The following is a 25188-nucleotide window of genomic DNA, read 5'->3' on the forward strand; positions in this document are numbered from 1 at the left end:
TTCTTTGGACGCCTTCTGAAGCCTCTGAGGATATGGCATTTTTGGCTTGTATTCTGGGGCCTTTGGTAAGGTGGGATAAGTGTCAAGAGAGTCAGGAAATGAGTTGTCTGCACGTTTAGGAAGGGCGTGCTCTATTTCTTCCTTCTTCTCCTCTGGAGCTTCCTTTTCAACTAGATCTTCATTGACCTTAGTCTCAGAACCAGCTACCTTACCACTTCTCAATTGAATGGCCTTGCAATCTTCTCTTGGGTTCACCACTGTATCACCAGGGAATGTATTTGAAGACCTTTCAGGTAATTGCTTGCTCATTTGACCCATTTGCACCTCCAAGTTTCTAATGGAGGCTCTGGTTTCTTGTATGAAACTCATCATCATCTCCCATTTAGAATCTTCTTGGGATTTAGAATTTGCCTGCTGAGGTGGTTGTTGTTGCTGTGACTGAAATTGGCGGTTATTATAGTTGTTCTGTTGAAAACCGCCCTGAGAACTATTGTTGAAGTTCTGAGGTCTCTGAGGTTGATCTCTCCACCCAAAATTTGGGTGATTCCTCCATCCCTGGTTGTATGTCTTAGAATATGGATCATTGTTGGGATTTCTAGGAGCACTTCCCATGTAATTCACCTGTTCAGAAGAAGGTTGAGCATCATCATAATTATCATTTTGCATAATGTTACCTGTCATGTCATAGGAGGTATCTTGGGGTGGATTTTGAGTGTTGATAGCTGAGACTTGCATGCCACCCATCTGTTGAGTAAGTAGATTTATCTGCTGAGACATAAGCTTGTTCTGAGCAAGAAGAGCATTAACAGCTTCTACTTCCAACACGCCTCTCTTCTGAGCGGCCTCAGAGTTCACAGGATTCCTGTTAGATGTGTATAAATATTGGTTGCTTGCAACCAATTCAATCAGCTCAATAGTCTCTTCTGGTGTCTTCTTCTTGTGCAATGAACCGCCTGCAGAAGTGTCTAGGCTCATCTTTGGCATCTCTCCTAAGCCTTCATAAAAGATATCCAGTTGGGTCCACTTGGAGAACATGTCAGGAGGGCATTGCCTAGTCAGTAGCTTGTATCTCTCTCAAACTTCATAAAGAGTTTCACCGTCCTTCTGCTTGAAGGTCTGAACCTCCAACCTAAGCTTAGTCAGCTTCTTTGGTGGGAAAAATTTAGTGAGAAACTCTGTAACAACCTTTTCTCAAGTATTCAAACTCTCTTTTGGTTGAGAATCTAGCCATAGCTTTGCTTTATCCCTCAGAGCAAATGGGAAAAGTATGAGTTTGTACACCTCTGGGTTTACTCCATTTGTCTTCACAGTATCACATATCTGCAGAAAATCAGAAATAAATTGATTTGGATCTTCATGAGGAAGTCCATGATACTGGCAGTTTTGTTGCACCAGGGTGACCAATTGTGGCTTCAACTCAAAGTTGTTTGCAGTTATAGGAGGCACCACAATGCTTTTTCCATAGAGATCCGCAGTAGGGGCAGAATAAGAGCCAAGCACTCTTCTCTGCTGATCATCCCCATTCGGATTTACCATATTGGCATTAGCATTATTATTTGCCATAGTGGATTCTGCAGCCTTGCAAAGTCTTGCTTGTTGTAAACGTCGCCTGAAAGTTCTTTCAGGTTCAGGATCAAAGTCTAAGAGATGTTCTTTGTCTCTATTTCTGCGCATACACAAGCAGGAAACAAGAAAAAATGGGACTTTCTACGTCAGAGTGTAGAGAAGTCCCTGTGAGGTAACCTGTGTAAAATAATAAAATAAAAAATACCAAATAAATAAATAACAAAAATTCGAAAATTTAAAAGGAAAAATAAACAGAAAAATTTTAAATAAAATTAACTGAGTGACACCAAACTTAAATTCAGAAATTGAGAAAATAAATCAAAATATATATTTTTATTTTCATTTTTATTTATTTATTATTTTTTTTATAAAAGTAAAAAAAAGAAGTACGGTGTAAAGGGGAGGGGGGATGTAAATGAAAAGGAAAAGAAAAAAATATAACGTAAACGAAAGGGAAAAGAAAAAAAGAATTTAACGTGAAGAAAAGAAAAAAGAAAAAAATAATCTTAAGAAAAATGCAAAATAAAAAAATAAAAATTAATAATAATAGAAAAAAATATAAAAAAAATTATCTAATTTAAGCAATCAAACAACGAGTAGTTGTTAATCACAATCAATCCCCGGCAACGGCGCCAAAAACTTGATGCGGTAATTTACAACCATACTTACTAACCGGCAAGTGCACCGGGTCGTACCAAGTAATACTTTACGTGAGTAAGGGTCGATCTCACGAGGATTGATGGACTAAGCAACAATAGTGTTTGATAGGCTTAGTTAGACAAACAAAAATTGGTGTTGAGATGCAGTATAAAAGATATTAAACAATATCAAAAATATTGAAGAAGGGCAAGTAATTAAGTTGGGAATAATATATGGAGAAGGCAGTTAAGGTTTCAGAGTTATCTATTTTTTGGATTGACTTTTCTTATTAACTATTTTAATCATGCAAGATTTAATTCATGGCAAACTATTTGTGACTAGACCCTAATTCCTTAGACCTTCCTAGTCTCCTCTAAAATTCATCAACTGCCAATTCCTTGGTCAATTAATTCCAATTAGAGCGTGATGATTAAATTCTAGTTTATATGCCACAAGAATCCTAATTATCCAAAAATAAATGGATTATATGTCACGTATCCCGTTAAATACAAACAATTAGAAATTCAGGATAATATGTTTTCAAGCTATTGTTCAAGTAAAGAGCTTTTCCAAGTTTTACAAGAACTCAAATAGAACATGGGTCATACTTCTGTTCCACCCAAATTCATAAAATAAAAAACAAAAACAATTATTGAAATATAAATCAAAACATGAATTAAAATAAAAAAATAATATTATCAATCGATACAATAGACAGAGCTCCTAACCTTAACAATAGAGGATTAGTTACTCATGGAATATGAAATGTAAATTTGTATGGAATAATGTTGTGGAATATTGTGCTGGAACCACCCTATTGGGATCCCTTTTATAACTAATCCTAATAATTTAAAAATCAAATTTCTAAAATTAAAATTAAAATAATATCTTTTCCTAAAATAAGATTTGAATTTAAATTCGAATTAATTAACAAGTCTTCAGCTGATGGGTGGGACCGCTTGATTTGTCCATTCTGCAGCTTTTAATCTGTGATTTCTGGGTTAAGAACTGGGTCAAAACAGCCCATACATCGCCCCCTGCGTTTTTCTACTTTTTCTGAACGTGGCGCATGTGACGCGTCCGCGTCGTCCACGCGTTCGCGTCATTTGTGCATATTCCAGTCCACGCGATCGCGTCATGCACGCGATCGCGTCATTGTGATTTCCTCCATTCCGCGCAGTCGCGTGAGCCATGCGTCTGCGTCGGTATTCGCTGGTCATCTCCTTGGCTTCTTCTCTTTCTCTGCAGAAACTCCATCAAATTCCGCCAAATGCTACCTAAAATAAACAGTATTTTACAAAACTCAAAATAGCATCCATAGTGGCTAAAATATAATTAATTCTTAATTAAATTCAACAATTTAGATGCAAATTCACTAGGAAAAGATAGACAAGATGCTCACGCATCAGCTAGCTATTGCTAAACCTATTTCTTCCACCATTACTGTTGTTGAAGCCTTGTTGAGGCCTCTGTTGGTCCTTCCATGAGAGATTTAGATGGTTTCTCCATGAAGGATTATAGATGTTTCCATAGGGTTCTCCCATGTAATTCACCTCTTCCATTGCTGGATTCTCAAGATCATAAGCTTCTTCTTCAGATGAAGCTTCTTTGGTATTGCCTATTGCTGCTTGCATTCCAGACAGACTCTGAGAGATCATATTGACTTGCTGAGTCAATATTTTGTTCTGAGCCAATATGGCATTCAGAGTATCTATCTCAATAACTCCTTTCTTCTGATTTGTCCCATTATTCACAGGGTTCCTTTCAGAAGTGTACATGAATTGGTTATTTGCAACCATCTCAATGAGTTCCTGAGCTTCTGCAAGCGTCTTCTTCAGATGAAGAGATCCTCCAGCAGAGCTGTCCAATGACATTTTGGACAGTTCAGACATACCATCATAGAAGATACCTATGATGCTCCATTTAGAAAGCATGTCAGAAGGACACCTTCTGATCAATTGCTTGTATCTTTCCCAAGCTTCATAGAGGGATTCACCTTCCTTCTGTCTGAAGGTCTGGACCTCCACTCTTAGCTTAATCAATTTTTGAGAGGGAAAGAATTTGGCCAGAAAAGCACTGACTAGCTTTTCCCAAGAGTTCAGGCTTTCTTTAGGTTGTGAGTCCAACCATGTCCTAGCTCTGTCTCTTACAGCAAAAGGAAAGAGCATGAGTCTATAGACCTCAGGGTCAACCCCATTGGTCTTAACAGTATCACAGATTTGCAAGAATTCAGCTAAGAACTGATGAGGATCTTCTAATGAAAGTCCATAAAACTTGCAATTCTATTGCATTAGAGAAACTAATTGAGGCTTAAGCTCAAAATTGTTTGCTCCAATGGCAGGGATAAAGATGCTTCTCCCATAGAAGTCGGGAGTAGGTGCAGTAAAGTCACCAAGCACCTTCCTTGCATTGTTGACATTGTTGTTGTTTTCGGCTGCCATGGCTTCTTCTTGTTTGAAAATTTCTGTTAGGTCCTCTCCAGAGAGTTGTGCTTTAGCTTCTCTTAGCTTTCTCTTCAAGGTCCTTTCAGGTTCAGGATCATCTTCAACAAGAATGCCTTTGTCCTTGCTCCTGCTCATATGAAAGAGAGAAGAAGAAAGAATGGAATCCTCTATGTCACAATATAGAGATTCCTTGAGGTGTCAGAGGAAAAGAAGAATAGAAGGAGGAGGTAGAAAGGAGAGAATTCGAACTTATAGAGAGAGGGAGTCTGAATTGCACATTGAGGAAGAGTGTTAGTCCCTTAAATAGAAGGATGTGAGAAGAGGGGGAAAGAATTTTTGAAATTAAATTTAGAAAGATTTTGAAATAATTAAAAGAAATTTTAAAAAGAATTGATTGATGATTTTCGAAAATTGACATTGAGGTAATAGTTAATTGATTTTGAAAAAGATTTTGAAATTAGAAATCAAAAAGATATGATTGAAAATTATTTTGAAAAAGATGTGATTGAGAAGATATGATTGAAAATCAAATTAAAAAAGAAAGTTTTAAAATTAAAGTTGATTACTTGACTAACAAGAAATTAGAAGATATGATTCTAGAATTTAAAATTTGATCCTTTCTTAATAGGCAAGTAACAACTTGAAAATTTTGAATTAAATCATTAATTGTAGCAAGGATTTTTGAAAATGAAAAAAAATGGAAAGAAATTGATTTTGAAAAGATATTATTGAATAGAAATTATTTGAAAAAAAAATTGATTTTGAAAAATTATGAAAGTTTGAAAAAGATTTGATTTAAAAACAAAATCTTCCCTATTGTGCCATCCTGGCGTTAAACGTCCAGAATGGTATCCATTCTGGCGTTTAACGCCCAAAATACTACCCTTTTGGGCGTTTAACGCCCAGCCAGGTGCCCTGGCTGGCGTTTAAACGCCAGTTTTCCTTCCTCACTGGGCGTTTTGAATGCCCAGCTTTTTCTGTGTAATTTCTCTGCTGACTATTCTGAATCTTCAATTCTCTGTATTATTGACTTGAAAAGACATAATTTTGAAAAATTTTTGAATTTTTTTAATGATGAGAAATAATCAAAATGCAATTAATCATGGAAAACTAAGATTAAATAAACAATGCATGCAAGACACCAAACTTAGAAGTTTGTATACTAACGACTATAACAATTTGAAAATGCATATGAGAAATAACAAAAGACACAAAACAAGAGAATTTAAAGATCAGAGCAAGAGAATCATCAAGAATAACTTGAAGATCAATGAAGAACATAATGCATGTAATTTTCGAAAGTTATTCTTGATGATTCTCTTGCTCTGATCTTTAAATTCTCTTGTTTTATTCTAGAATGATCCAATGACATCTTTGATAATTCAGAAAGACCATCATAGAATATATCCAAGATGGTCCATTCTGAAAGCATGTCAAAATGACACTTTTTGGTCAGTTGCTTGTATCTCTCCCAAGCTTCATAGAGGGATTCACCTTCTTTTTGTCTGAAGGTTTGAACATCCACTCTAAGCTTGCTAAGCTTTTGAGGAGGAAAGAACTTGGCTAAGAAAGCCGTGACCAGCTTATCCCAAGAGTTCAAGCTATCTTTAGGTTGAGAGTCCAACCATATTCTAGCTCTGTCTCTTACAGCAAACGGGAAAAGCATAAGCCCGTAGACCTCGGGATCAACCCCAGTGGTCTTAACAGTATCACAAATTTGCAAGAATTTAGTTAAGAACTGAAAAGGATCTTCTGATGGAAGTCCATGAAACTTGCAATTCTGTTGCATCAGAGAAACTAATTGAGGCTTTAGCTCAAAATTATTTACTCCAATCGCAGGAAGTGAGATGCTTCTTCCATAGAAGTTAGAAGATGGTGCAATAAAGTCACCAAGCATCTTCCTTGCATCTCCACCATTGTTATTATTTTCGGCCATGTCTCCTTCTTTTTCAAAAATTTCTGTCAGGTTTTCTCCAGAGAGTTGTGCTTTAGCTTCCCTTAGCTTCCTCTTCAGAGTCCTTTCAGGTTCAGGGTCAGCTTCAACAAGAATGTTCTTATCCTTGTTACTGCTCATATGAAAAAGAAGAGAACAGAAAATAATAGGGATCCTCTTTGCCACAGTAGAGAGGTTTCTTTATGTGAGTAGAAGAGAAGAAAGAGAATTCGAACACAGAAATAGGGAGAGGGTTCGAATTTTTAAGAAGAAGAGAAGTGTTAGTAGATAAATAAAATAATTAGAAAGAGATGAGGGGGAGAGAATTTCGAAAATGAAATAAAATAAAATAAAAATATTTTTGTTCTTATTTTAAATATTAAAGTTAAAATTCGAAAATAAACTAAAAATTAAATTAAATTAAATTAAAATTTAAAACAATTAGTTAATTAAAAAGGAATTTTGAAAAAGAGGTTAGTGATTTTCGAAAATTAGAGAGAGAGAATTAGTTAGGTAGTTTTGAAAAAGATAAGAATTAAACAAAAAGATAAGATTAATTGAAAAAGATTTGAAAATCAATTTTGAAAAGATAAAAGGTTAGAAAAGATTTTGAAATTGATTTTGAAAAAGATGTGATTGACATTGAAAAAGATATGATTGAAAATCATTTTGAAAAATATTTGAATTGGAAATTAAAAAGATTTGATTTTTTGAAATTAAAGTTGATTACTTGACTAACAAGAAACAAAAAGATATGATTTTAAAATTTAAAGATTGAACCTTTCTTATTATGCAAGTAACAAACTAAAAAGATTTTGAAAATCATTTTAAAATTTTTGAAAATCATAAAAAAATGAAAAAGATTTGATTTTTGAAAAAGATAGAATTTTTAAATTAAAAATTTGATTTGACTCATAAGAAACAATTAAATTTTGAAAAATTTTTGAAAAATTCAACTCAAATATTCGAAATTTATGAGAAGAATAAGGGAAAGATATTTTTTTATTTTTGAATTTCTAATGAAGAGAGAGAAAAATACCAAATTGGAACAAAACATAAAAATTATGAATCAAAACAACTAATGCATGCAAGAACACTTTGAATGTCAAGATGAACACCAAGAACACTTTGAAGATCAAGATGAATATCAAGACTTATTTTTTGAAAATTTTTAAGAAAAAAAAAACATGCAAGACACCAAACTTAGAAATTTTCAAACTTTAGACACTAACAAATTGAAAATGCATATGAGAAACAAGAAAAGACACAAAACAAGAAAAATTAAAGATCAAACATAGAAAATCATCAAGAACAACTTGAAGATCATGAGAAACACATGCATGAATTTTCGAAAATTTTAAGAAAAATTAAAAAGATGCAATTGACACCAAACTTACAAATTGACACTAGACTCAAACAAGAAACATAAATTTTTTTGTTTTTATGATTTTATAAGATTTTTTTTTGTTTTTTCGAAAATTATTTTGGGAAAAACGAAAAAGAAGAAAATTTTTTTTGTATTATTTTTGAAAATAAGAAATAAAAAGCTTAAAAATAAAATAAAATTACCTAATCTGAGCAACAAGATGAACCGTCAGTTGTCCAAACTCGAACAATCCCCGGCAACAGCGCCAAAAACTTGGTATGCAAAATCGTGATCGTTCATTCCTTGGTAACGGCGTCAAAAACTTAATACGCACGTTCATAATTTTAGTTCTTCGTCACAACTTCGCACAACTAACCAGCAAGTGCACTGGGTCGTCCAAGTAATAAACCTTACGTGAGTAAGGGTCGATCCCACGGAGATTGTCGGCTTGAAGCAAGCTATGGTCACCTTGTAAATCTCAGTCAGGCGGATTTAAATGGTTATGGTGAATTGATAATTAAAATATAATTAAAACATAAAATAGGATAGAAATACTTATGTAATTCATTCGTAAAAATTTCAGATAAGCGTATAGAGATGCTTTTGTTCCTCCTGAACCTCTGCTTCCTGCTGTCTTCATCCAATCATTCCTACTCCTTTCCATGACAAGTTTTATGTAGGGCATCACCGTTGTCAATGGCTACATCCCGTCCTCTCAGTGATAATGGTCCAAAATGCGCTGTCACCGCACGGCTAATCATCTGTCGGTTCTCGATCATACTGGAATAGGATTCAGTAATCCTTTTGCGTCTGTCACTACGCCCAGCACTTGCGAGTTTGAAGCTCGTCATAGCCATCCCTTTCCAGATCCTACTCGGAATACCACAGACAAGGTTTAGACTTTACGAATCTCAAGAATGGCCACCAATAATTCTAGCCTATACCACGAAGACTCTGATCGTAGATCAGGAGGCTAAGAGATATGCATTCAAGCTTGTTTGCATGTAGAACGGAAGTGTTTGCAGGCACGCGTTCATAAGTGAGAATGATGATGAGAGTCACATAATCATCACATTCATCATGTTCTTGTGTGCGAATGAATATCTTAGAGAAGAAATAGGCTCGAGTTGAATAGAAAAACAATAGTACTTTGCATTAATTCATGAGGAACAGCAGAGCTCCACACCTTAATCTAGGGTGTGTAGAAACTCTACCGTTGAAAATACATAAGTGAAAATAGGGTAGACATGGCCGAGTGGCCAGCATCCCATGGAGGTCTAGAGATCTAAAAATGATCCAAAGATATCTAACACAAATAAGTAAATGATGCAGAAATCCACTTCTAGGCCCACTTGGTGTGTGCTTGAGCTGAGCATTGAAGCTTTCACATGTAGAGGTCTTCCTTGGAGTTAAACGCCAGTTTGTAACTTGTTTCTGGCATTTAACTCTGCTTTGCAACCTGTTTCTGGCGTTTAACGCCAGAATAGGGCAGAGAGCTGGTGTTGAACGCCATTTTGCATCATCTAAACTCGGGCAAAGTATGAACTATTATATATTTCTGGAAAGCCTTGGATGTCTACTTTCCAACGCAATTGTAAGCGCACCATTTGGACTCATGTAGCTCCAGAAAATCCACTTTGAGTGCAGGGAGGTCAGAATCCAACAGCATCTGCAGTCCTTCTTCAGCCTCTGAATCTGATTTTTGCTCAAGTCCCACAATTTCAGCCAGAAATTACCTGAAATCATAGAAAAACACACAAACTCATAGTAAAGTCCAGAAATGTGATTTTCATTTAAAAACTAATAAAAACTAAAAACTAACTAAATCATACTAAAAACTATATAAAAACAATGCCAAAAAGCATATAAATTATCCGCTCATCAGTTAACAATAGTGTTTTTTTATATAATAAATTATTGGAGTGTTAATCTCAAATGTGTTTAACTTGGAGTATAGAAATCAAACCCTCTAATTTGTTAGATGTACAAAAATTAGAACATTTGAAATACAAAAATCAGACTCTCCGATTTATGTACCTCTTCTACAATTTAAAAAAAATACTAAAAATTATCATGTTTGAGTATATCACTCATCTCACTTCTATAGAGAAAAAAATTAGCCATCAATTAAATCTAAAACATCATAGCTGTGAAAAATTTAATATAACCATGAACACAATGAATGATACAAAGTAGGAGCTTCCTACTATCGTGAAAGTATCTTTGGTTGTAAATCCGCAAAATGGTCCTTCAGATTGGGCCCGTGCACCAATGTTGGCCCTCAGTTTCTTATTGCTCTAAATGTACCCTCCAGTTTGAGCTCCGTGCGAAATCTTGGTCCTTCTACCCAATTCCGACATGACTCAGTAGCTAGAGCGTTGAGCTGGCGGTGCCACCTCTACGTAGGACGCTCGAACGACGTCGTTTTGCTTGTAGGGGGTGAATGAATCAGAACGGTGTTATATTGTGATGGAGGGGAATTGAAAGGTTTCTTGGGGAAGGGTTGATCATTCGTTAGTCATTCTTCTACTTCTCTTCAAACTTTTCTTCTCCCTTTCGTCCAGAGAATACGGTCACAGTAGGGCACATTCTCGTTAGTGATTTTTTGAGTTCATCGGCAAGAGAAGGAAGGACGCCAACCGTAGAAAGTTGGTGAACCATAGGGTATCATCATCGTAAGCATCAACAAGGTTAGCAATGCAGTGAAGAGTTGAAGTTTAAATTTTTTTTTTTTTGGGTTTTCATTGATGGCTCTTCACTTGAGTTGTTGATTGAGGTGTTTTCATCTTCGTTTGGTGTTTTGTTGAGATTTCTATGTTGTTAGGTTTTTTGTGGTTACGATGTTAGCATGGGATTTGGGTTGCTCTGTTTTTTTATGTATCATACAGGGGATCTTTCCTCTAATGATACAGTTGTTTAGTGTTGCATGTGTTTAATTTGTTTGTTTATGTATCTTGCAGATGGATGAAGTACTAGACATTATGTTTCATCATGGAGGAACTTTCGAAAAGGGTGTTGATGGAAAGATTGGGTACTATCTTGACAATAGAAACTGCCTGGGTGATGTTGAGGTAGATAGGCTGGATGTATTTTACCTGAGAAACTATTATAAGGAGCTAGGTTATGACAGAATAAAGGAGGTTTGGTGGCTTGTACCTGGAAAGAGCATAGGGGAGGGATTGAGGAAGTTAAACAGTGATGCAGACCTAAGAGAGATGTGTCAGATAGGTTCACAGAATTAAAGACCCTAAGGCTGCTGCTCAGAATGTCACAGTCACTGCTTCTGCGTCTGCTACAGCAACTACTTCTAATGCAACTCAAGCTGCAAGTGCCTCTGCTACTGCAACAGGATATGGAACTGCAATAGCGTTTGCTTCAGCTACTGCATCTGCCCCTAATCATTTCCCTCTTGTGGAAGTGGATATCCAGCAGGCTAAGATTGATCTATCTCAGCCCTCATACTCTAAGGCAGAAGACTCCCAGAAGGTATTGTACAATAATGCTTCATGGTTGGTGTTTTTATTATTTGGCGTTACCTTATTTTCTATGCCTTATAATTGTTTGCACTGCAGGAGCATCAATTTAAGAGGAAGACACCCACAAGACCTGAAAAACTGCCACTTAAAAGAAGGTCACCTCCTCCAATTGGCTCTGCATCATTAAATCCAATGCAGGGAGGTAGTGATGCAACTGCAGCACGGCTGGCCAACTTCCTCAAGTTTGTGCCCACCCCAGGATTCGAACCGCCAAGAAAGAAGTGATTATGTCCATAGTTTTAGGTTGAAACTTCGAAAATTTGTGTGTTTTGTGAAACAATTATCTTTGTTTTTTGTTTGGTCCATAGACAACTCTACCACTTTTTAATGCTAATTAGGTTACTGGAAAATAGCTGAAACAATGCTCAGTGTCTTTTTGGTTGTTCTTATGATCACTGCATTACTGCAGAAGCTTATATGAACTAGTGTTATTGTCATTTAGTTATGCATGATGCCTTATGTTAGCTATCACTATTGTTGCTTATCCATAACATAATTGGGTGTTCAATTACGTTTACAAAAATAAAATCATAGGAACAACCCACCAAATACCACAATCATTCAATATATCAAAACTTATCTAATATCAATGACAATGTTTATAAAACAGATTACACTAACATCATGGTTCTATGCTGCAGTTCTGAACCTAATCAAACATTTTACAGTAACATTAACACAAACACAAATAACACGAATAACCCTAAACCAAGCACTTGGACCATCAATATTATATTTTTTACATCTGCTTCCAGTTTACCCACATTCCATGCAATGTTCATCTTCATCTCATCATGCTCATCTTCTTCATCAGACTTCACCAGCACCTCATCCTATACAGAATCTGTCCAGACAAATAACCCACACCAATTCTTTCCACTAGTCTGAAAATATGCATCAACCTTAGCAAACAATTACCTCAAATAACCAACGCTTCAAATATCATATAGTTAGTGCACTCACATTATAATTGGGACACAAGAAGAACGGCTTATTAGGATGCGTCTCTATCATTGACCACCGAAGGACAGGCCTGCACCCGCAACCGCACCACTCTGGAATCGCTGAACGCCGGCTACGCATATTGTTCCTTTTCCAATTTTTGGTTGCAGATGAGCGATTTGACCTTCCAGAAGCGTGACTGTCACTCATGGTGTGAGAGAAGGAAGAAAAAGAATAACAGGATGAAATCGAACAAGAATCAGAGCAAGAAGAGGGTAGAAGCCGAAGAGCTTTAGCTGGATGGCGAAGAGATTCATAAAGGAAGAAGGAAGGACTACGTTAGGGTTTATGATTAGTGCTAGGGACTAATTTGGGAATTTTTTTTATCTTATTCCACATCAGCTAGTCATTTCAGGCATCCTACGTGGAAGTGGCACTGCCAGCTCAGCGCTCTGGCTGCTGAGTCATGTCGAAATTGGGTCAAAGGACCAGAATTTTGCACAGAACTCAACTTGGAGGGTACATTTAGAGCAATTGAAAATTGAGGGGCAACATTGATGCATGGGCCCAATTTGGAGGACTATTTTAAGGATTTACTGATCTTTGGTTGCTTAAACAAACAAGTTAAGTAATAGAATTGATAATAATGTCAAGTCTCACTCGTAAATACAGGTTTTTAAACTTTTTATAATATGAACCCAATTTTTATTATTAGCACTCAAAGTTGGGTGATGTGGAGAACAGATTACACCTTTTTAAGTAAAAAATGTAGTCTGCTAAAATTAGAATGATTTTTATTTATATGGATCATTGAGTCTGTAATCTTTATTTTTTATTTTTTTTAAAAAAATCATATTATGATCTAATCTTTTTTTAATAATTTAATAAAAAATATAACTCTACAATTTAATTAAGAAATATTAGTCTTTTTGAAACTTAAAATTTATAATTTTTAAATTAAATAAATAATTTTTATTATAAAAAATAAATATTTTAATCCCTTAAGATTAATTCTTAAAAAAAAATAGTCTTTTAAAGTTTAAGTACAACTGTGTATAAGGGTTTAGTCTTTTTAATATTAGATTAAATTTTTTAATTTCTAATATAATCATACAATTTTAATTATTCCTTTAAAAGTAATTTAGTCTTTTCATGTTAATGATTTAAAGATATTTTAGTATTCTAAATATTCATTATAAAAGTATTTTTGTCTTTCTAAAATTATATCAAATTTTTAATTTTAATATAATTAATAAGGATATTTTAAAATGGTATAGTGCGTTAATTAAAATTTTTAAATTATACAAAATTAATTATAAATTTGATAAAAATATAAAAACTGACATAATAATTTAATCTTAATTCTATAATGATATTTTATTCTGTTTAAAATTAACTATAAAATGTTGTTTTAATTATAAGAATATTTTAGTTGTTTCAAAAATTTAAATTTATAATTTCTAATACAATTAATTAATCTTTATTCTAAAAAGTTATTTTAGTCTTTTTAAAATTAATACTAAAAAATTATTTTGGTATTTTAAAAAGTAACTATAGAGTATTTTAGCCTTTTCAATATCAATTAAAATTCATAATGGTTAATAAATCAAATAATATTAATTATTCCTATAAAAATATTTTAGTAATTTTAAAATTATTACATAAAGGATGTTTATTTGGTATTTTTAAATTTAATATTACAAAATTATTTTAATTTTTTAAACTGAACTCTATGTTGTTTTACTATTTTAAAATAAAAATTAAATGTTAATTTGAAATACAATTAAGCAACTTATAGATAAAAGGACATTTTGTCTCTTAATCAATCTATTATCTTATCCTAATTTTGCAATAAAAAAATGTCACGTAGTATCTTCTAATTACACTTAAATTAGAAGAAAAAATATTACGTGTTGTTTAAAATTCAACTTTTGATTAGTCTTTTTAAAAATTTATTATTATTTAATTAATTTAAATATTTATTTTTATGTATTTTTTGTTCAAAAAATAAAAAAATTATTTATTATTTATTTTCTTTTTTTTTTTCAAAAATTAAATAAAAAAATTTTTAAAAATACCTAATTGTACTGAAATAAAAAATGTTTTCCGCTTTTTTTTTCCAATTGCAAATTAGAAGCTTCATAATATAATCCTCTTTTCAATTTTATCCCCTTTATCTTTCTCTGCTTTCCTGCGTTCAACCTCACGTAGGCACGCAAACTCACTTTAACGGTTCAACCACTGCGTTCAGGACTAGTTTCTCTCCAAGCTATTCTCATTATCGTTTTCCACTTCCATCATCACAGAAAATTCACTTGCTATTTCACGACCCTGTTTCTCTCTAAGCTATCCTCGCCATCGTTCTCCACTTCCATCGTCACAGAAAGTTTCTACTCTGCCACCAATGGAGTCACTTCACCCTCTGCACTTTGGCTTAGAGACCACCTTACCACTGTGTTTCTTTATTTTTTGTGTAAGTAATTATATGTTCCACTGTATTTTTAGTTTCATCCTAATATAATTAGACAGTGGATTTATTCATAATTGTGTGCTTCTATGCAAGTTAGAGATTGATGACTTGCTTTACTTTCTTTTTTACATATTATATATTTGATGAATTCCTTTGTATTATAAATTTCTTCTATTTACTTTAGCATTACTTCCTTGTACATTACATGTTTGATTAATTGTTTTATATTATGAATTATTATGTTTTTCTTTAGTGTTTAATATTGGAGCTTATTGGGTCAACTATTTAACTTATTGGAGTGATTGGTGAATTACTTTACTTTCTTTTTCTTGCATATTACATGTTTGATGAATTGCTAAGCCTAAACTTAATTCTTTTTCATTGGATATAACCACTCTATTTTCTTTAGCATTATTTCCTTGCACATTACATATTTGATGAATTGCTTCACATTATGAATTATTATGTTTTTCTTGCAAAGTCTAAACCTATATGTTATATAAAACAGGATTGGAGGGACAAGAATTGATGTAAGGAGTAAATCAGTTAGATGTGATTCACTATCATCATTTGGCATTCGATTTATGCGGAAGTGTTGCTCATGAGCAATACAATTTTTTAATTTTTCAGACAATAGCTAGGCCTGTTGAACATCCTCTGAGATTCCTATGATGGATCTAACACTGGACAGACAACAGGTGGATATTATGAAGTATTCCTATAGTAAGAATTCTCAAACTAATATTTTCATAGGCTTAGAGGTTAATTTTAGTTTTTTAATTTGTTCAATCCTCAAGAAATTTTCGAAGATCTTTTTTGCGGTAGTGATAATATCTTGGTAAGTGCTGTTATATGACTTATATATCTAAAAAATCTGGTGATAATGATATTTTGACTGAATTTGTTTGTTATGTATGTAATTTTGTTTATTGTGTGTCCCTTAGCTAATTCTTTTTTTCACATTGCCCAAATTCTCCCATTTTATTACTGCTACCCTAGCTATAGAACTTAGCTCATTGGTCCATTAATGAAAGTTGTTACTGCCTTTGTTTCTTCTTGATTTTTTAAAATTTAAACATGATTTTTAATTTGTTGTTCAAATGTCTGATTTTTTTAATAAGTAATTTTCAACTATCCCCGTTCTCCTCATATATTTTTTTCTGTTATTTTTATTTTACTTTCGAGCTATATAATTTCAATAGTCTTATTCTCCCTTCATCTTGCATACAAATTTGTTGATCTGTGTATGGAAATTGTCGTCGTCATTTTCATCGATTGTGTGGTCTATAATCACACTTTTAGTTTAGCTTATTACTTAATGCCTCACTGATGAATAGGATTTGATAATTGATGTCTGACGATAATTTTTTTTACTATATTAAAATCTTAGACCACTCTTCATTAAGACTTTTGCTTACTTTTTTGAGTAATTACTACTTATATTACTAATCATACCCATATACTACACATTGAACTTGATTTGTTCGTGCATAATAGATTCATATTAGATTCATATTGAAATTATCTCACAAGGCATACTTTTTTTCTTTGCTCCTCCTGATTTCATTATTGACTTTGATTTTTTTATTGTAGATTCGTATCTTTTATATGAAAAATCGTGTCTGTTTTTTTAAATTTTTTAAGCATTGTAATACGCATTTATGATGAGAACATATATCTCTATTTATTTATAAATTCTAGGACCATTAGTGGATTTTACCTATTATAAAAATATATATAATAGACTTTTCTATTTTCTTGCACATGCTATTAACTTAGAAATCTAGTAGCACTTGAATATGGTTATGTCTCAAACTTACTTTAAAATAAAAAATTGTTCTCGAGAGTAGATCTTCAAATTTTAAACAAGTAATTTAAAAATGAAGAGACATTGTAAGTTTTCACTCATTCTTTAAAAATAATAATAATTCTATTTGATCTTCTTTAATCAACCGTGACTATTCATATTTGTTTGGTATTATGAATTATTTTGTTTTTTTTTTTTTTAGTATTTGATATTAGAATTTATTAGTTTATCTTTTTTTTATGCAGTTATTGTTACAAAAAAAGAATGAATTTTATTAAAAATGAGTAAAAAAGACTAAATTAAAAAGAAAATCAATATTATTATTAAAAAGAGGACAACAAAAAAAATTAATGACTCTCAAATTGATGATAGGAATATGAAAAATTTAGGATAAAAAAAATGTTGGGTGATATGACTAATAGAGAGTCAAAAAAAATATTTTTATTAGTATTGGTGAGAACTCAAAAAAAAACTGTATGAACAAGGATAGAGAATTTATTGCAAGTACTTCCTATCTACGAGCAACCAAGCATTTATGTTGACGAATGAGTTTGAAAGACTAGATTTTATACAAACATCTTTTAGTTTAAATGCATTTTAATATAGAATCTTTGTTGATTTTGATTTAAATATATTCGTAGTTTTTTACGGGCAAAAATACTAGTATTAATATTAAAATATTAATAAAAAAATACAATTAGTCTTCAACTAACACTATCAATTCTTTAACTTTACTCAATTCAAGGGGTCTTTTGTAATTAGCACAATTTTAAAGGCAAACTTGCAAATATACACCGTTTTATACGGTGCCAATAAAAGCCACTATGTCTAAATTAGAATATGTTGCCCTGATTCTTTAAGAACCAACTTCAAGTTTCTCCTAGACAATTCCTTTTTTTAAAAGTAGTTTAGTACTTTAGCAGATAAAAAGAAGAAAAGAAACGTGGGCTGTAAAATGTAAATGGTCTCCAATGATATAGGGAGACCTGACTTCACTTGCCTCCTTGTCGGTAGCAACTAGCAAGTAGCAACTATTATTTTCGTGTACTAATTTTTGAAAGATTAGTGAAGTTTTTAAAATTAATTAAACTCATTTTAATTATTTTTTTATTTAAAATGTTTAAAATTTATGTTAACAATACATCTAAAATTAAATAAATAACATAAACACATTTAAAATTATGTATTAACCTATCTAAATTATTGTCATTATAATTCTAAATTACATATTGAATTCAGATCAAATTAAACTCAAATACACATTTAAAATTATAAGAATGTATTCTAAATATTTTATCAACACATCCAAAACTCATATAAAAACAAACTTATATATATTCATAAGAATATAATGAATAACATAAATACATCCAAATTTAAGTATTGATTCATCTAAATTAAGTTAACATTACAACTCCCAAATCAAATATATGAGTGCAAAAAAAATTATAATCACAAACACATTTAAAAAAAATAAAACACATTATACATAAATTGAAAAAAAAAATAAAACCTTTTATTAAATAAAAAAAAGGATAACATATCTTCATGAATGAATTCAACCAAATTTTTTTAACATTTTACAAGTAGAACTATCAGAGACAAAGAAGAAGTGCGACGTGGAAGAGGAGATAGGGGGAGGAGGAGACGGTTGTGCGTGGTGCGAGGGAGAAGACCAGAGACGAGGAGGAGTCCATCGATGGAGGAGGTGCGGAGATGTGCGTGCGTCACGAGGGAGGTGAGCGTCGCCGAAGGAGGAGATTGTCGTAGAGGAAGTGGGCAACGCGGGAGAAGACGAAAGCAGTCACAGATGAGGAGAGGAAAGCGCTGCAGTTCTGTATCTTTACGGAAGGAAGATTTTACTAGTGATGAAAATCTGATTTAGAATATTTAGGATCTTGTTTGGAATTTGTAGGGATTTATAAGATTTAAATTTAAAATTTGAATTTGAATTTTAGTTAATCTGTTTTTGTAATTTTGTTTAGGGTTAAAAAAATAATAAAAAGGATGAACGAAGAATTAATTTAAAGGATACCTAATTGAACTGTATTATATATCTTTCCGTTAATATTATAAACCGGGTCTGAGTTTTTTTTATTTTTTAAGTTTATTTTCAGTATTTTGTTAAATTTTATAAAAAAAATAAAAATAGTTAAAATAGATTTTTTTACTGTTTATAATTTTTTAATAAAATTTTAAAAATAAATTAAATCATAATTCACAGAAGATAAAATTTAAAAATCATATTTGTTATTATTTTTTAAAATAATATTATGAGAAAAGGACAAATAGGTCCCTAACTTTTTATCCCGCGGACATTTTTGTTCCTGACCTTTGAAAAATACTTTTAAGTCCCTGACCTTCACAAAATTTGGACGGATCAGTCCCTCCGTCCAAATGCCGGGACTGATCCGTCCAAATGCCTCCGTCAGGAACTGATCCGTCTAAATTTTATGAAGGTCAGGGACTTAAAAGTATTTTTCAATGGTTAGAGACAAAAATGTCCACAAAACAAAAAGCCTAAGGACTTATTTATCCTTTTCACTAATAGAAAAAAGTTATTCATTTTAAGTGTGTTTTATAAGAGCATGTACAGCATTTTACAAAAGTTAAAAAGAAAATATTTAAGCCAAAATATGGATATATTTGCGTATCTTAAATCGTGAAGTTTGAACTTATCACTTAAAAAGTAAAATAAAATATATTTTTTATTTTTAAAATTTGCCAAAATTTTAAAAATATTTAAGTTTTATGAATAAATTACCATTTGTACCCATAAAAGATATAGAGTATAGATGCCGACAAATGTACCCATATAAGAATAAAATAACAATTGTAATTACAGAAGATGGCTTATGTGTGTCAAAAGTATCCTAACAGACCAATTGCGTAACCAACGTCCGGGTACTTTTGGTACACGAAGGCCATCTTCCGTGGTTATAATTGTCGTTTTATCTTTTATGGGTACAAATGGTAATTTATTCTAAGTTTTATTTTGTTTCAAACGTTTTCGATTAGCATCAAATACCCTTTTTTTTTTAACCAAAGATAGAGATATTCGAACTCGCGACCTCTTAGTTGGTACGGAAAAACTATACTATTTGAGTTATAACTCATTGGAAGTTATAGTATCAAATACTCTTGATAACTAAAAAAGTTGAAGATCAATTCATTAATAATACATAATAAATTGATAACTATGTTTAATTTGTTTGTGTTAAAGGTCATTCTCGTAAAATTGTTACTGAATTGCTCTTTAATTTTTTTTAAAAAAATTAGCCGTTAAAAATATATTTGATATAAATAAAAAAAATTTAAACAAAATTAAAACAACGTAAAATTTAAGTATATTTTAAAACTTTTTAACAAATTTTAAAAAGAAAAAATTTACTTTACAAAAAGATATCTTAGTAAAAGACTACTTTACGTTTTCTATTTTATTTTGTTTTTTGACAATGACAACGTTAGCAATCTACTCGACTCACTTTTAATTCTTGAAGTAATTTTTTAAATTAATTTAATCCAAATCAAATCAAATAAAATAACTAAATAATTAATTTTGTATTTTATGGAAGATTTTTGTTTTTAAAAAAAGGGATCTTTCTTGAATGAATATCCAATTAGTGAGACTATGAGAGATGAGATCAGAAACAGAAGGGACACACATAATACTTCACTCTCACCTATAAATTGAATGGAAACTCCTCTCAGTATCTCCCCCTCCGTCTCTCTTCCTTTTCTTCACAAAACATAATACTAAAACAGATGGATCGACCCGGATTCGTAATTAAGCCCATCCAAGTCCAACCCACGGCCCAATCACTGGCCTCCCTCGTCGACTCAACCCGCACCCTCGCCCGCCCACCAATCTCCAATTTCCGGGTCGCCGCCGTAGGACTCGGATCCTCCGGTCGCATCTACGTCGGTGTGAATCTCGAATTCCCCGGCCTCCCCCTCCACCACTCCGTTCACGCCGAACAATTCCTCGTAACCAACCTCCTCCTCAACGGCGAGACCTCCCTCACCTCCTTCGCCGTCTCCGCCGCACCCTGTGGCCACTGCCGCCAGTTCCTCCAGGAGCTCCGCGACTCAGAGAACATCCAAATCCTCATAATCTCCGACAACAATGACCAATTCACCCCCCTCTCCGACTTCCTCCCACACCGTTTCGGTCCCCTCGATCTCTTCCCCGAAGGTTCTCCTTTTCTCTTGGAGCCCCGAAACAACGGGTTGAAGCTCACAGCCCGAACCCGAATGAATCGCGATGATGAAGATGAGAATTTGAGATCCAATAATGGTGTTGTTTGCAATGGACACGGTACGGTCGTTGATGATGAGAAGTTAAAGATTGCGGCTTTGGAGGCTGCGAATGCGTCGCATGCACCTTACAGTGGGTCCCCTTCAGGGGTGGCTCTGGTGGATTGCGGCGGGAAGGTTTATAAGGGATCTTACATGGAATCGGCGGCGTTTAACCCGAGCTTAGGGCCCGTACAGGCGGCAGTGGTGGCGTTTGTGGCGGGTGGCGGTGGTGGGTATGATGAGATCGTGGGGGCAGTGCTGGTGGAGAAAGAGGGTGCTCCGGTGAGGCAGGAAGAGACGGCGAGGTTGTTGATGCGTTCCATTTCAGCCACGTGCAGCTTCCAAGCATTGCTTTGCTGTTCCGATTCCAATGATGTTTGACAATTGGCATGGTTTTCAGATTCAGATTGTGATTATTGTTGTTGGTTTCTGATTGATCATGGTGCTCATTCATGCATATGAGTCCATGACTCATGAATGGATGGTGTATAATCATTACCATTTCTTTTGTGGTTCAAATTCTTGTTATATTATATTGTTATAATGAAACAGTACTGAAAACTCTTTTTATTATGTATATTTGTTTTCTTCTGGTAATGCACTAAAAATTGGAAATCTTACGTGGATTACTTTCCTTTCTTCTGTTAAACACCCTCTGTTGTTGTTGTTGTTGTTGATTACTTAAGAGTTATTCTAGTATATCTATTATCTATGCTGTGGTGAGACTGGTGACTAATTGGCTATACTCGTTATGACTTTTAAAAAAATGTTGCTAAAAAATATTATTAAAATATAAAAAAATATAACTTTAATTTTATCATTTTATAATCACTATAATAAATATAGGCATATTAGAATTCGCCTACTTAAAATTGTCTTTATATAAAAGTAAAATGACTACTTTTATTAAATTGTTTTTAGATAATATTTTAAATTGTTAATGATTTAATATATTTATTTATTTATTTATTTTTACCAAAGATAGGAGGAGACTCGAACTCGCAACCTCTTAATTGAATATGGGGAGACTATGCCATTTAAGCTATTACTCATTGGCAAATTTGGAAAGATAGGAGATTCGAACCCGCAACCTCTTCGTTGAGTATGAGAAGTCTATGCCATTTGAACTATTACTCATTGGCGATTTAATATATTTATTGAATATGTTTAATTGAATAATTTAATAATTTGTAATATTATTTTTGCATAAAAATATTTTTATAAAAAATAATTAATTATCTAAAAATAATAATTTAGTCAAATATATTAAATTATTTAATAATTTTCACATATTATCTCGTTCATAGGAGGACAATTTCATGTGATTGATAAGTTTTTGTTTAATGGAGAAAAAGAAACTTTATATATGTTGGAGTTGAGTTTTACCTCGCATATACCTTAAATTTATTTTGAAAGTCAAATTGGGAGGGGAAAGTATAAAATACATACATAAAGGGAAGGAAGCATCATGATGCTTTGGCTATATTTTGTGCATGTGCCATTCGTAATTACGCAGTTAAGTAGTGGATGGAGTACACAAGTACATTGATCTTTCTTATTTTAATAAATTATTTCTTCCATAATACGGTGAATGAAGAAGCATGATGAGTCAAAGATGCACTGGATTGTCCAAACTCACCCTAACAATGATGCAGTCGGAAAACGGAAATGGATCCTCTCTATTATTTTTAATACTTCAGAGAATAAAATGTGTTTTTTTATTTTTAATTCTATAAGTGTGACAAAAAAATTAATAAAACATAATAAAAAATAAAATTAAATATTAAATATCATCTAATTTTTTTTATTGGAGAGAATCTATTCCCTAGCTAAGGCCTAAGACAAACCCACAAAACACCAAATCTAATTATTCTTGTTAAGGGCACCTACTTTTGTCCTTATTTAACAAAATGGACTTCTAGGTCACAAATCTCTTCATCAATCATCATAAGTAATAAACTTCACAAGGATACCTACTTTTGTCCTTACAAAAAATAAGGTAGAAATTTATATGTAATTATCTATTTATAAAATTTTTAGTCGAGAATTATTAAATTTAATATATATATAATTAAATTATTATTTAATAATTTTTAAATATCATTCATGTGAAGATAAATACACATGAATCTTCATAAATAAATAATCGTACGAAAGAAAAAAAAGTTGGAAGAGAGGAGGGAAGTGGGGTTAGGTAAGTAAGTTTAATCCTTTCAAAGTTTCAATGAACATGTTTGTCAAATTATACTTTGTGCAAGTTGAAGCACTTGATTTCACAAATGATTGTCACCATGAAAATTTTGTTGGATAAGAAGTTATATAAATGCTTGACATCAATAAATTTGAATATTAATAAAGTAAATAACAAATTCGACTTTGAATTAAAGCCACATTAAATTTATAACTATAATATGTACATATTTCCTCGCTTTTAATAAATTTTTGTTGGGCAGAACCTTTAATCACTTTGTAAACAACTTTGTAATTTAAGATTATTTTAAAAAAGACTTCATGTATCTGCATTACTTTTTTTGTGTATATTTTGTTCGTATAAACTTTATTTTTAATAATATGAAACACAAACATTTATCTCCTTTCACTTGTTATATTATAAATAATTTTAAAACCAAAACAAAAACTGTATACAACGCACACGCAGCATAACTACATATATAGTTCATTTACCCATATCACACAAAACATATCAAATATATTAATGGAAACTACCATTTGTACCCATAAATTTTGCGAACATTGACAAAAGTACCCATCAAACAAAAAAAACTAACGTTGTATCCATGAAAGATGGGTTTCGTGTGACAATAGTACCCAAACTGTGATTTTTCGTTGAATTTTTAATAAAATTTTTAAATTACCCTTTTTATCTTCTTTCCTAAATTCCAAATTTCACAACCCTCATCCTTCGTCTCTACCACGGCCAGTCACCATTCCCTCAAAACCTAAGCACCTGATGTCTTCCTCCAACATTTATCCTCAACCTCCATCTCTCTTTATTCCAATCCTAATTTGTTCTCTAAATTTAAATCCAAATCAACTTTAACATCATTATCCTTGTTGTTTCTTTCTTCTACGGATGCAACAACAACACTAAGAAAGCACACCCTTGTCAAACTCTTCAACCTCTTTGATAAACCCATATTTCATGAGTTCTTTTGTGCTTAATTTGAGTGATTTATACAATCCTTCACCCACTTATTCACATTAATTACAAGATTTTACTTTCCCTTCCTTATTATGTCATATTGTGAAAAACATGTTTCCTAAGCTTTAAAAATTAATTATTTTAATTACCTTTATTTCCATTCGACGCCGTGATCAGTGTGTTGAGTAGTTTCAGATTTTCTAAGGCAGAATGACTTAAAGGATGGAAAAGGAAACATACTAAAATGGAAGGAGAAAGCAAAACGGAGCTTTAAGGAAACTAGTATCCACGCGATCGCACGGACGACGCAATCGCGTGCCAAGCACGAATCAGCAGCGACGCGGCCGCATGACTGACGCGACCGCGCGCCTTAAGCAGAACGCATATGACGCGGTCGCATGACTGACGCGACCGCGTGGCAAGGAAAAGCTCCAAATGACGCGACCGCGTGACCCACGCATCAGAATTTACAGAATGCGCCCCCAGCGAATTCTGAAGCCCTTTTTGGCCCAGATCCAAGTACAGACAGCATAGACCAGAGGTTATAAAGTGTGGGAATGCACCCATTCAAAGAGAGCTCGCATATTTTACCTTTCAATGATTTAGATTTAGTTGAGAGGGAGATCTTCTCTCTCTCTCTTTTAGGATTTAGGATTTCTTCTTGTTTTAAGAGTAACTCTGGATCCCAGGTTTAATGTTCTTTTAATTTAGTTTTACTTTTATTTATTTATTCCAACATTTGAATTAATTATTATAATTTGATTTAAGAATTCTTCCATGTTACAGACTGTTATTTGAATTAATGATAATTGAGGTATTTTCAGTTTATGATTGTTTTCTTTGATTTAAGTTACCATTGCTTCCCATCTAAGGATAATTTTATTATTCCAGCAATTTTACTTTTTCCCCTTTTGGTTCTGGTTAAGAATTCAGTAACTCAACAGTTATTAAACTCAACATAATTGATAATCGTTATCTTGCTAATTGAGATGAACTTGAGTAATCCCAACCTTTTCTTAGGAA

General features: G+C 32.7%; 1 protein-coding gene, 1 long non-coding RNA gene and 2 other non-coding genes across 4 annotated transcripts; all 4 read left to right on the forward strand.

Annotated features, from left to right (window-relative positions):
- The first annotated feature begins 4133 nt into the window (after positions 1 to 4133).
- Positions 4134 to 4241, forward strand: LOC148571580 (small nucleolar RNA R71). Its single transcript, XR_015908706.1, has one exon. It is a non-coding gene; the product is annotated as a small nucleolar RNA R71 (small nucleolar RNA).
- A 1838-nt stretch (positions 4242 to 6079) lies between these two features.
- Positions 6080 to 6183, forward strand: LOC148571581 (small nucleolar RNA R71). Its single transcript, XR_015908726.1, has one exon. It is a non-coding gene; the product is annotated as a small nucleolar RNA R71 (small nucleolar RNA).
- An 8410-nt stretch (positions 6184 to 14593) lies between these two features.
- On the forward strand, positions 14594 to 15811 carry LOC110270222 (uncharacterized). The gene is made up of 2 exons (XR_002359494.2): positions 14594 to 14899; positions 15405 to 15811. It is a non-coding gene; the product is annotated as an uncharacterized LOC110270222 (long non-coding RNA).
- A 4494-nt stretch (positions 15812 to 20305) lies between these two features.
- On the forward strand, positions 20306 to 21622 carry LOC107630642 (cytidine deaminase 1). The gene has a single exon (XM_016333841.3). It carries the CDS (start codon positions 20469 to 20471, stop codon positions 21381 to 21383), a length of 915 nt encoding a protein of 304 aa, XP_016189327.2. The 5' UTR covers positions 20306 to 20468; the 3' UTR covers positions 21384 to 21622.
- Positions 21623 to 25188: the final 3566 nt, after the last annotated feature.

This window comes from Arachis ipaensis, chromosome B3, assembly GCF_059453495.1.
Source record: "Arachis ipaensis isolate K30076 ecotype BB chromosome B3, ASM5945349v1, whole genome shotgun sequence".
NCBI lineage: Eukaryota > Viridiplantae > Streptophyta > Magnoliopsida > Fabales > Fabaceae > Arachis > Arachis ipaensis.

Coding starts and splice junctions, on each gene's coding strand:
- LOC107630642 (XM_016333841.3), top strand. CDS start 20,469: ATGGATCGACCCGGATTCGTAATTAAGCCCATCCAAGTCCAACCCACG.